Source organism: Odocoileus virginianus, chromosome 33 (genome assembly GCF_023699985.2).
Source record: "Odocoileus virginianus isolate 20LAN1187 ecotype Illinois chromosome 33, Ovbor_1.2, whole genome shotgun sequence".
In the NCBI taxonomy this organism is placed as follows: domain Eukaryota; kingdom Metazoa; phylum Chordata; class Mammalia; order Artiodactyla; family Cervidae; genus Odocoileus; species Odocoileus virginianus.
The window spans coordinates 3033391-3047410 of NC_069706.1; the positions used below are offsets into that span (position 1 = coordinate 3033391).

The following is a 14020-nucleotide window of genomic DNA, read 5'->3' on the forward strand; positions in this document are numbered from 1 at the left end:
TATTTATCCAAGAGAAATGAAAACTTATATGTCCACACAGACTTATACCAAAGTGTTCACAGAAGCTTTATTCTTAACAGCTCCAAACTAGAAACCACCACAATGTCCATGAATAGGAAACTAAATAAGCAATCATGATATATTCACACAATGGAACACCAACAGTAAAAAGAACTATTGAATTCAGGCAACAACATGCATGAATCTCAAAAACACTCTGAGCAAAAATGAAGCCCCACCAAAAACAAGCCCCACACTACCAAATTCCATTTATATGAAGATTGAGAACAGGTAAAATTCATCCATGGTGAAGAAATGGGTGGTGAGGAAAAGGGAGGAATACCAAAGGGACTTTTTGGCTAATGATTCGCCCTATATCGTGACAGGGGCATGGATAACATTGGCATGAGTCTTAACAAATCAAACTAACGCTTCAGATCTGTGCATTTCACTCTATGTAAATTATACTTTTAAAAATAATAAAAGTAAAACAGTAAGTATTTTAAAAATTAGTACATGTAGGTTTCTAACCCCCGATCCTAATTGTTTACCTCTAGTTAGAAAGTAATAGGGTTGATTGGTTTTTCTTACAAGTATGCTCTTCAAAGTTTATCAAAACAAAGAACTCAATGTTGCTATTTTGCAAAACATTCAGTTTATGCTACAGAAAATAATCAGTTATAGTCAATTGAAAAAAAGAAAGGTAACTCCAACTCTGATTTTGAAAAGAGGTAAGTAATTATGGATAAAAGACTGCTAGGGAAAACATCAAAAAGTTAATACCAATTATGAAGTGGGTGATAGGATTATTGGCAGTGGTTTCTTCTCTAGACCTACAATTTTTGTTCAATCAATTATGTTTTTAGTTAAAAAATAATTCTCTGAAAACAGCAGAAAAGCAGTCTCATCACTTCAAATGTTAATTATCTCAAATCCTTTAGGTAAGAAAGCATCTGGCCAGCTAACTAACCCAGTCTTCTCTGAGAGTTTTCAGTAAACCCAGACACCAAGAACTATACATACCCCATTCTCATTTAATCAGCACAACAATTCTATGAGATAGATATTACTATCCTCTTTCAATCTACACAATTCTCAAAGGCAGCTATTACTATTAAGCTCATTTAAAAGACAAACAATTAACACGCAGAGTGATTACATGATTTTCCCACAGCTAATAATTAGTGATGCAGCAAGTCCAGATTCCAACCTCTGCTCTCAAGCACTCAGCTGCACTCCGTGTGGGGAGGTGGCCTGGACCACCGCTGAAGAGGAGACAACAGCGGGGACAGGAGCAGCAGCTGGCCAGGGCTCTCTGTGCAAAGCCATGACCCGCACATATACAATCTCATTTAAAACTTGTTAAAAATAAATTCATGCATAAGTATCATGCATGGGAAGTTCAGCACATCCTGACTGACATATTCTCTGTGAAAGTCATTCTAAGATGACTGAACCAGTAGAAGACTGCTTAACATTTTTACCAAAACCTGTGCCTACAATAGCTCTATGATCATACCACAGCTCACTGGAGTATCTCTAAGTTTTCAGTTCTTTTGCTCTATAAAGTCACCAGCTACTTCCACTGTGATCGTTTTTAGAAAGGCCAAATTAGGATTTACTTAATAAAGAATATCCTTTTTTTTTTTTTTTTGGTGCTACTTCAAGGATTAGATGAGATGACATTACATGAAAAAAAGAAAAGCATCAGACAAATGTACAGGATTATTTCTCTTGCTACTAAATGTTAGAAATGTTCAATTATCATTCCAAAATAGGAAAGGCGGGTCACTCATCCTGATAACCAATTTGGCTCCACTCCTCCCGTAGTGACAACATGCTGCTAATCCATCCCTTCAGCACAGCAGTTCTGGGAGTGCAGTCCCAGCAGCAACTACGGTCACCTAGGAGCTGGCCGTACCCCAAACCTACTGAAGAAGGAACTCTGGGGAGCCCCAGCACGCTGGGTTAGCAAGCCCGCAGTGACTGTGCTGGACGCCAAGTTTGAGAACCAATGCTTTATCCCATCTGACCGAAATGCTGGCTGACTGACTGGGGGTCTAGATCTAAATCAAAACCTTCATCCCTATGGGACAGCTCTAGGGAGAGCCAGGCCCCTGTTTTCTAACTACTTTCTAAAAAAAAGAATAATATTCCAAAAGCCTTATCAAAAACAAGTCCTAATCTAACCCTTTGTGAAGAGGGCTTACCATACAAACTATTTTGGTCCCTTATTTCTTATACATTACTCATAAGCAAGGACTGAAGGGACTTCTGAAGCTGCAAAAGCACTTACCAGCCTCGGAACTGGACAGACTCTGGACCCCGTGCCCAGACAATTCGCAATACCTTCCTCTTCCTATCAGTGTCTGCTTCCTCTGCCACCTCTCTGCGCAAGGCAACAACACCTCCAGGCAAGAGAACTTGCATACAGCTTCCAATCCCCACCTTAAATATATTTTTATATATTTATATATACTTGTCCTCCTAAAAGACAAGTTTTGATTCTCTACAGAAAAGTAGAGCATGCTACCAAAAAGGTAACATACAAGGTTTCCTACGGTTGAAACGGAGGCACGCAGAATGGAGGGAGCGGAGGGGTGCTGATCAACTCCCCATGATCAGCCAGCACAGCCAGGAGAGGATCCCATGAAGCCTGGCTGATAGGGATAGTGAACGTCACTCAGTCGTGTCCGACTCTCTGTGACCCCATGGACTATACAGTCCACGGAATTCTCCAGGCCAGAATACTGGAGTGGGCAGCCTTTCCCTTCTCCAGGGGATCTGCCCAACCCAGGGATCGAACCCAGGTCTCCTGCATTGCAGGTGGATTCTTCAGCAGCTGAGCCACAAGGGAAGCCGTCTATGGTATTTGTGATTATTTCCACTTTCTCATTCCTAATTTTTGTGCAACTCTTAAAGAAAACATTTAAAATAGAAAACACAAGCCATTTCAACAACATGCCAATAATGTTAACAAAGAATGATATGATTTAAATGAAATAATTTCTCCTCTCCATTCTGTGTGCCTCTATTTCTAACCTGTAAAATGGAAATAGTACCCACTTTTTATTTTTAATGAAGAGTAGAAGTTAAATGCTTTTTTCCCTCAGAATAAAAACAAACTTAAATTCTTCTAAAACAAAAAGATATTGACTCAAGACCAAGAGTCTAATGGAGTACTGTCAAAAATCTTAAGTCACCCTCTAGGGAAAAAAACTTCAGGCCCATATAGCTTTTGTATAGATGAAGCTTCTCAGTTCTTCAAGGAACAGATCACTTAAATCCCAAACTGTTTCAGAGAACAGATATGAACATCTTCCAAACTCTTTCTGACCAATTTAATACAACTTTATATGAAAACCTGACAAAACACACAAAAAAGAATTAGGGATCAATCTCACTATTGATTAGTGAGAAGCAAAAATTCTAAATGAATGCTAGCCAATAAAATCCAGCAAAATATTAACTTAATTTCACAATTACAGAGATGGTTCAACTGGACAGTAGGAAACCTGAGATAATTTGCCACATAAATAAAACAAAGGAGAAAAAAATCATAGAGTAATTATAGATGTCAAAAGGGACTTTGATAAAATCCAACATCCAACAAATGAGGAATAGATTATGACCCAACTTAAAAAGACTGAAAACCAAAACTCACGTTATGCTTAATAATAAAACACTACATACATTTCTATTTAAATCAGAGACAAGACAGGGATACCCAAGAGCATAAACACTGGCAGAAATACTGCCAAGGAAAACACAAAAGTACCAATAATGCAAAAGATAACTGTCTACTAGGAAAAACCTAAGAGAACCACCTGAAAAAGTATTGGAACAAGAGAAGAGAATTCCATCAAGTGGCCAGATTACTGAAGTGACATATATACGTTAACATCTTTCCTATATTAAAACAACAGTCAATTAGGTAATGAAATAGAACTCATGTCCAAAAGCAAGGATAAACCCATGAATACATTCGGAAACGAACTTAGTTAAAAAAAAAAAAAAAAAGGTGTATTACTTATATAAAGAAAACTATAGTATGCTTCTGAGCAACATAAGACTCTCATAAAAAGACATAAAAGACAAAGCTTGCATGAGCAGGATAAGACGACTCAGAAAGAAGACAGACTAGTAACACTAAATAAATGCACTGGGCTAACTAATTTGGAAAAATGTATACAAAGCTAGATTTCTATTAATATAGAAACACAAGTCAAAATGAATTCTGGGTTAAAGATTCAAGGTATAAAGGGAAAAAGTATATAATACTCCATTTTGGAATAGAAAAGCATTTCCAAGCATGACATAAAACCCAAAAGACGTAAAGGGGAAAAACGGATAAATTTGTTTCTATAAAAACTGAAAACATCCATTTGGTAAAAACTCAGAACTATGTGGCCATTCTGGCAAGTAAAAAAGGGGGAAACACTTTCCCTCATTAAAAGACTTTAGCTTTTTTAAAAAGTTATAATACTTTCAGGGAAAAAAAATGAGTGATTTAATGTTTTTAGGGCTTCTCTGATAGCTCAGTTGGTAAACAATCCACCTGCAATGCAGGAGACCCCGGTTCGATTCCTGGGTCGGGAAGATTCACTGGAGAAGGGATACGCTACCCACCCCAGTATTCGTGGGATTCCCTGGTGGCTCAGCTGGTAAAGAATCCACTTGCAATGCAGGAGACCTGGGTTTGATCCCTGGGTTGGGAAGATCCTCTGGAGGAGGAGGGAAAGGCTACCCACTCCAGTATTCTGGCCTAGAGAATTCCATGGACTGTATAGGCCATGGGGTCACAAAGAGTTGAACACAACTGAGCAACTTTCACACACACTATGCTTGATTTTGCTTCTCTCATCTCACTTTATATGCTTTTTGCTTCTAATTTTTTGTCTTTAGACTTTAGCTTTTAATACACAAAAATATTAAGAGTACAAACCAACAAGAAAAAATGGGAAACAAGACAACAGGAAAACTGACAGAGAATCTGAGCAACAGCAAAATAGAAAAGCCCATGAATTTATGACAAAACACTGTGCCTAAGAGAACAGCAAATCAGTTAAAAAAAAAAAAATGCTATCAGTGTTGGTGAGAATTTGAGGCACAGGGACTCATCTGCTGTTGGTTAGGGTGTAATCTGCATGTTTTTGGAGAGGATCTATGCTTAAATACATATGCTTATTAAAAATGTCAATATCCTTTAACCCAGAAATTTCACCCCAAATCTCTCCAGCAGATACGTCCAGCTATACAAAGATATATACACAAATCAAAAATCAAACGTATAGCATCAAAACATACAGCTATTGGGGCATTAGTCCTACAAATCAAGATACACAGCCAAATCAGGGACTACTCCCACGCCATACCTAGTGAGAAGGACTGAGAGCTCTATCTAACAGGCAACAGCTTCCAACTGACACTGCTGAGGGGTGGAAAGGATGTGTGCACACACATATATGTGATGGGGGCGCAGGGGAGGGGAGAGGCTATACTATACTATGTTTAGAAGCAGTACACACACACACACACACACACACACACACACACACACACACACACACACACACAACCTCTCTGTGCCTGGATACATACAGACCATCTCTGGCAGGACAGATAAGAAATAGTAGCTGCCTTTGTTGAGATAATTTGGGAGAACCAAAGGTCAAAAATTAAGGGAGACTAACTTTTCAGTTCTTATCCTTTATGCTGATTTTTTTAAAAATTTGACTTAGTTGTCAAACCACATGCATGATTACTTTCTAAAAACAAAACCGTTAACAAAGCCTCTGACCCAGTAACTTCACTGTCAGAATTACCTCACCATGCATGTGGACATGCCTACACGAGGACAGTCACTGCAGCGCGGCCTGTGCTAATGGAATGTCAGAAAGAATCCAAATGTTCCTCATCAGGGTACACGAACTATGGTGCATCACAGAATACACTACCTTGCTATCAGTAGGAAAACAAGAAAAATCTGTGCCCACTGGCATGGAAAGGCATTTCGTGGTCTATTGTTACCTAAAATGGCAAGGTGCTCAGCTCATGTAGTCTGGCTCTGTTTTGTATATTAAAAAAGCAATTGTGAGTGCTCGCTTCGGCAGCACATATACTAAAAAAGCACCTGTGTTAACATATCTGTACAGAAGCAGTTACCTGTAAGCGGAAAGGGGCTGCTCTTTTTTACTATTTACATTATTTCATAGGAAATCTGCATATCCTTTGTACCAATAGTTTTTTTAAACAAAATTACCTATTTAAAAAAAGTTTCTTTTTCCCTCTGTGCATTTAAAATCTTATTCAGTTTAAAATGAACTTGTCCCTTGCTCCTACTATTTGTCCACCCCTGTTAGTTCTTTTGTCCCAACCAAAGGCCATGATAACTTTCAAAAACGCCACCTCCCACCCCTTCTTCGCCATCAGCCTCTTTGGGACAGGAGCAGGCTGTGCCACAGCAGTCATGGGCTTACCATCCTCACACTGAACACCTGCTGCTGTCTACAGACAGATCACGCTGCATAAAAGAGTGAAAACGCTGGGCAGACAGAGGAACATGGAGTGAGGGAGACATGATCAGCAATGCCCAGACTGCAGGAAACTCCCAGAACAAAGAACAAGCAAAACCACCAGATCTGTCAACAAATAAACTGTTAGAATTCTAGAGATTAACAGTTTCTTAAGAGCCATAGCAACTGAATAAAAGATAGGTTATTCAATTTGGGGGGAGGGGAGTCTGTAATAACAAATCACGACACCCGCAACCACTGGAAAACTGAGTATCTAGTGGACACTGATGACACAAGGAAATCACTTATGTACGTGTGACAGTGTACTCTGCCCAGGTATGCCAAGTCCAACATTCAGGAATACATAAACACATACACACATACACAATCAATGGCTTTCCAAATGTGGTCAAGGGACTCAGTTCCTTTCAAGGGTCAAAACTATTTTCATGAAACACTAAGACAATTATTTGCCTTTTTTGCTCTCATCCTCTCACAAGAGGCTCTGTGACATGTGACATCACTACAATGGCTAATGAACATTTGTGTTTTAAAATTCTCTTTTAGTATCTAATGAGGCAAATATGGACAGATAATCCACATTTTTAAAGAAAACTCCTCAGGATTTCTGAGATTGCTCAGGAGCCCTGTTTATTTTTGTGTGTGACTGAAATTCTCCAGACCACCTTTTCGTAACTGTGCATGTGGAGCAGTGACCAGTGACTCAGGAAGGAACAAACATCAATCGACCCACGAAGCCTAAACCCAAAGAAACCTCTTCTCAATTCAACTCCAAAACGGGCATGCACACACAGACCCCTCTTCAAACACCAGGGACAACAAAAATTTGAGTTCACATTTCCCCCTTCAAAAGAGATAAATGAAATTTGAATGTTTAGAATTATTTCACTTTTACTTCTTCAGTTAAAAAAAAAATCCTCTTCTTAGCTAAGCCAGTCACAGGGCTCACAGCTGTCCCCTAGTGTCGGCATCAACCTCATGGGGAAACTGTTCTGCGCTGACCTCTCCCTTCCCCTTATCTGGGACTCATCAAACAGTTCTGCTGTTCTGGAATCTGCTGCACCAAACACTGCCTAAAACAGGGGCACTTGGGGCAGCAGCTGAGCGTCTTCTCAGAGCATCCCAGTGGTCGGCGCCTGGCAGGTCAGCCTGTGCTCTGTCCCTTGAAAGAGAAAGTGTCAGTCGCTCAGCCGGGTCTGACTCTCTGCGACCCCATGGGCTACAGCCCACCAGGCTCCTCTGTCCACAGGATTCTCCAGGCAAGAATCCTGGAGTGGGCTGCCATTTCCTCCTCCAGGGGCCTTCCCTACCCAGGGATGGAGCCCAGGTCTCCTGCACCGCAGTGGATTCTCTACCGTCTGAGCCACTACAGCAGCTTGCATCCTGCCCCATGTCCACTCTCACTCTTCCGGAGGCCTCTCTCCACCCTGGCGTCTGCCTTCCCTGCTCTCCACATGCAGTTCCTACACTGCACACCAGCTGCGAAACCCTTCTCAGGGGCAGAGCTCCACGCTGCACCGCCATCACACCCCAAGTCAGCAGGTCCGAGCGTCTCACGGCTCCAGGCGGCATGCACGCTGCTGCTCTGGGACCCCGCCTGGAGCGCCGCTGCTCTGGGACCCCGCCTGGAGCGCCGCTGCTCTGGGACCCCATCTGGAGCACCGCTGTTGAGTCTCCTCTGGGACCCGAGGCCCCACACTGCCCCTGGCTCTGCCACGCCACCCCTTCCTGTGAAGCACGGCAGGAGCTAACCAGCTTGGCACCCAGCTTCCTCGCTGGTAAAACGGAGGCGGTGGCAAAAGACACCAGGCCAGCCGGCTGTAACACAGGAGGGGCATGAAGAGGACGGCCCTGGCTGGTGGCGGGAGGTGACGGCAGAGCGCCTCTGCCGGGCTCACTAACGCCACAGACGACCGACTCCCCACCAAGCTGCCTCTCAATCACGTGGTCCTATCTCCACACATTCGTCTCAGAGGCTGAAAACTGGCCCTCGGCCCCCAGCCCCCCACTCTGTTCTCAACCATCTGCCGTCTGACGTGTAGGCTAGCCTACCGCTGGCTTCTTCACCAGTTCCCACCTTAAAGACACGGCAGGGATCCGTATCCTGGGAAGAAGGACATGGAACGCCAAATCCATCCCTTTCAAGAAGGAGGGGCAGGAGGAACACCTAGAGGAGGACAGGAATGTGCCCCTGGTTAGCAGGACGCCTGCAAATTACTGACGCTCGCTTACCTTGCTCATGCCTCCAGCCTGCGCGGTGTTCAGCCCTGCGTGACTGGCCATTTGCGGTGAAACCTGGGTCAACGTCTCAGCCAGCACACTGCTCGTGGCCCCCTGCATGGCCGGAGTAGGGTATGGCATCCCAGCTCCCCTTCCTCGGCCAGCAGCCCCGAGAGATCCATTCATGACCTGCGCCTGTCCTTGCTGGGCCTGGTTCATTAAACTGTGGCCAGAGTTACTATTGAGGAGGCCTGGGTGGGTCTGGTTAAAGTTTGCATTCATGCAGATCCCAGGTCCTGTCTGCGACGTGGCAGGACTGCTGGTTACCAGCCCCACTTGCTTTTGTGCTTGCGGATTCAGTGCTTGGGAAGCAGGAGGAGTGGGCCCGGAGGTGCTGGCTGCCTGCTTGGGCAGGCTAGGGGCGGAAGAATCTCCCTGGTTCAGAGGGCTCTTGCCCATGGCACCCAGACTGGCCATGTTGGCATTGCTGGGCTGCCCCTGGGCCTGGCCACCGAGGCCTTGCTGCGCGGGGCTGCTGGCACTCACATTGCCTATTCCCGGGTTGATGCTGGAGCTGCTGCCTCCTCGCAGGAGCTCGGACAGTTGTTTATGTTTGGAAGCAGCATCTGGAACGAGGTTCCCACTGTTTAAAAGGCTTAATTCTCCTCCATTGGGGATCAGCTCATCAGGAAGATCATTTTCCAAGTCAAACAATGATCCAAAATCTAGAAATGAAACAGAAACAGAAATGAGAAACTAAGCAACCATAATCGCTCTCCAACCGTCATATGTTACTACAAACGTAACCTAAAGGGGCATTTAAAACAGAACACTCGCATTACGAATAATGTCAAAATGATCTGAAAGTTCAATTGGGAAAATAAAACAGAAAAATATTTTTCAAATTCTGAAGAAGGGAAAGTTAAAGAGAGAGGAGAGGACGGATATCTAAAATGATAGACTCTATCCTATAGTCTAAAACAATAAAGAGTGTGGGGTAAGGCAAATACAAATTAAAGGGATACAATGGAAATTTAACAAGTTTGCTGAATTATGATGTTAAAATGCTTCAAGAATGTATCTGTGTAAAACAGTAACTGGGCATCAGGTTAGACCAACAGCAATTTGAGAAAATTAAAGCCCAGCCTTGAGTGAATATATATATATATAAGAAGTAAATTATTTTAAAAAAAAATAGCCTTAACAGAAAATGAGATTCGTCAAACTACTAAAGCTACAGGAAATAGATATACACAGAAATTAAAAATAATTAAAAGAAAATAAGAGCTTAAAAACTATACAGAAAGGGTTAAAGTCAATCTTATAGAAAGATAGAAAGCACACCTCCCAAGAATAAATGTGTAACGGATATACAAGCATGTAAATATCACAAAGGAAGATAAAACAGTAAACAAAAGAGACCATCCTTCCTAGTCATCAAACATGAAAATCACAGCAACTCCTTTTTTTCCAGTCTCTCTCAAAGTAACACTTCTCTTATGTGGCCTATATATGTCATCCCTAGTCCTTCACTGACCATGCACTGTTCAAATAACAACAACCTGGCCATGCGTGCAAGTGCAGAGGACAAGATGTGCAGAAATACAGTCACTGTGGAATTATTTGTAACATCAAAATAAATGCAGACTATCCTCAGAAGTAGTTTAACCTACTGGTTATCACAGCTCAAGACCCAGACTACCAGTGTCTGGATGCCGGCTCTGCCTCCTGCTCCCCACTTACCAGCTGTGTGACCTTGGTTAAGTCACATAGGCTTTCTGTGCCTCAGTTTCCTCATCTAGAAACTGGAAGTGATAATGGCTACTACACCTCAGAGGGCTGCTGTGAGGACTAAATGAATTAATACATGGAAATCACTTAAACAGTGCCTGTGGGTGCTAAGGGTTCACAATGTATTGGATATTTGTGTGTGCTGCCTAAGTCGCTTCAGTCGTGTCTGACTCTGTGACTCCATGGACTGTAGCCCGCCAGGCTCCTCTGTCCCCAGGATTCTCCAGGCAAGAATACTGGAGTGGGTTGCCGTGCCCTCCTCCAGGGATCTTCCTGACCCAGGGGTCCAACTCATGGCCCCTGTGGCTCCTGCACTACCGGCAAATTCTTTACTGCTGAGCCACCGGGGAAGCCCTCAGCTATTATTATTACTACCATCCAATAATAGAGGTTTAATAAGCTGCTGCACAATAGAAACTAGAGAACATTATACATCCATTAACATATGAAGACTGTACAAATATAGGAAAATGTTTTGTGTTATATAAAAACATGCAAATGAAACTGTATGCAGAATGGCACGCAGAGTAAGATTAGAACTAAAGTGCGTGCATGTGGGCAGTAGCTGAAAAGTAACCTGCCAAAAATAGGTGCAAGGGTAAAATGGGGGGTGATGTGTGCAAGCGACTTATAAAATTTAACAAGCCACTCCCCCTGCCACCAACCACTTTTAGAAAACTGAAAACCTTTTTCTCCAAGGTGCAGACTCTTCTATCTTCCCCAACCAGCTCCTCAGCTGGCTGCCTGGGACGTTCCTTTCAGGAAGGGCAGTGACTTCCAGTCCAAGGAGCAAAAACCACCAGACCACCTTCCCTGCGGCAAGTAACACAGTCCCAGCTACGGAAACTGAGGCAAGTGGGCCAAGGCATTCTGGAGGTGGTTCTCCTTCCCAATGCTAAGGGATGCTCAGAAGATGACCTCCCACTCTTCACTAGATTTCATCCCGGAACTGCAGAAACGCTCTTCAGCCAGGAAAGAAGACAGGGCTCGCGTGCTAAGGATGGCTGCAGGGCAAACACAAGCACCCAGGTCCATGAAGCCATCTCTAGGCTAACACAGCCGATCCGGGAGCCACTCCCCAGCCCCCAACATCTTCAGACTTCTTATAACGAGAGAAAATACACTCCTATCACTGAAGCCATTCCAGCTGCAGTCTAAGGTAACTTGCAGCTGAAGGCATCTTGGTATCTTCCTTGTGTCTACCGATGAAGTTCAAACTTCTTCACTCTCCTCAGCACCTGCCGGGGCACCGGACCTCCCAGCCACAATACCACAAGCCAGCATCTGCATCAGCACGCTTTCTCCTCTGCAGGTACTTTCTCTCACTCTAGAAAACCTCACGTCCAGCCCTCCTTCACATTAAACAGTGACTACGGAGACGTCTCCTGCAAAACCAAGCAGTCCCTTTTCAGCCTCCTGAGTTCACTACACATACAGGCCTCATAAGCCACCTTGAACACATATTTAGTTCATCCTGCCTGACTGTGAGGGACTAGACACTCCGTGCACACACACTCTGCTTTGCAGAACCTCTGAGGGCAGCTGCAGATGGCATGAGCCTCACCTTTCCTCCTGAGTACTTCACTGTGTGACCCCTAAGAACACCCTTTACACGAGCACACGACAGTTGACAAATTCAGGAAACTTAACACTGATATGGTACTTAATACTGATTGCCCTTACTCAAATCTGGCCAATTGTTCCCAAAATGTCCTTTATCACATTTTCTTTTTCCTGTTGCAAAACCCATTTCAGATAAAGAAGAAAAAACACTGTAAAACAATTAAAAAAAAAAAAAAAAAAACCATTTCAAGACCCCAACGCGTTTAGGTGTCCCGTCTCTGTCTCCTCCTTGACTCCAGAAAGGGCCTCCAGGCTTTGTCTTTCATAACTCTGAGATTTGTGAAGAGGGTAGGTCAGTTGTTCTGTAGAATGCCCCAAGTGGGGGTTGCTTCCTCAGGCTCAAGGACACTTAATCATGAAGTGACAACAGGACTCCTGGATACAGAAGACCGCAAAGAGAACCACTGACAGGGCTTCCCGCAGGCGACCACCAAGCTCTTGTGTTTCCACGTGGCTTTGGGGTTCCATTCCACAACTTCTGTGCTATTGTGTCGTCCTTAAGCTGGAGATTCACTAAGGTCTCCAGACACAAAGACCACATGAAATAAAGTAAAAATAAATGAGAACAACCCTCTAACATAACTAACATTTGCATTTGTTGCCTCCTATATGTACACACATTTTTACTGACCACTCTTTCAGAAAAATCAAGTGTGTGTGTATGTTTAATGCAATGCTTCTTAATCTATGAACATGAAAATGAAACTCATTTAAACAAAGACAACGGAAGCCACTTATGACAGACACCAGATTTCCTTATCTGCCAGGAGGGGATGCAGTGTCAAGCACTAGAGACCAGAAGAAGGAAGCGAGCTACAAGTACTGTAAATTCGAAGTTTGGAATAGCCTGCGGATGCTCCTGACTGACTCTTCCAAGAGTCCCAAAGCACTTTTCCAGGAGAGAGCGGGCAGGCCAGGACAATGGCAGGTAAATTCAGAAGAACAGATAACCACAGCAAGGTCAACAACAGGGTCCCTAGTCCAGCGTGGGAAGTGGGAGTCGGAAATGGGAGTGCAGAAAGAACACCTGCAGGCAGAGCACAGGAGTTCAAATCCTGGCTGAGTCAATCAGCCCCGTGTCCCTGGGCAAACAGCTTAATCTCTGCGTCTTAATTCCCTCAACTGTGAAACAGGGACAATGGTATCCCGGGGCTACGCGCTGAGAGCAGGAAAGGGGCGCTCTGCCACTGACCAGTTATCTAAAGGCCATCCTGCACAGAAACTTTCTTACATTTAACAGCTCACCCACGTGCTGCCTCTCTCAAACTGATGCATTTTCTTCTACGGTTTTATCTTGCCCTAGTCCCAGTGCAGCTGCACCTTCTATGTCTGCGCCTCGTTTCTGGTTTTGGTTTTTACTGGTCTGCCACATTGTGTCCACGGTGACCACTCTTTCTCACCCTGTTTCAGCACAAGCACATCTCACAGCTGTCTGGGTGCAGGATGAGTTGACTAACTCTGCTGCATCCTCACCTACCCAGTCCAAACATGTATGAACACACTAAGAGCCACATACATGATGTACAGTCTCTGTAACAGACAGAAGGGGGTGTGCAGCGCTTGTGGAAGGCATATCCACACTCACTCACACCATCACACTTTCCTTACCATTACTCTTCCCTATTCTCTAGTTCAAAACAAAACACGACACAGGAGAGCGAAGCAGGACAGCCGGGCTGTTGCAACACAACACAGCTGTGCTTTCCACACAGCCAGTGTCCCCACATACTGGCTGGGCAAACACCAGTCAATCATCGGAAGTTCCGAAAATTCAAGACTGAGCACCGATACTTCCAATCCCAGCAAGTTCCTGTCTCTCCACCACATCAGCAGGGGATGGGCCCAGGAGA

The 14020-nt window shown here is 43.9% G+C and overlaps 1 protein-coding gene across 1 annotated transcript in view; it reads right to left on the reverse strand.

The window, feature by feature from the left end:
• The window catches only part of CREBBP (CREB binding protein), a 117068-nt gene that overhangs the window by 82973 nt on the left and 20075 nt on the right, over positions 1-14020 (reverse strand). The window contains 1 exon segment of the mRNA XM_020915287.2: positions 8769-9481. Within this exon segment, the coding sequence (XP_020770946.2) occupies positions 8769-9481 (713 nt within the window).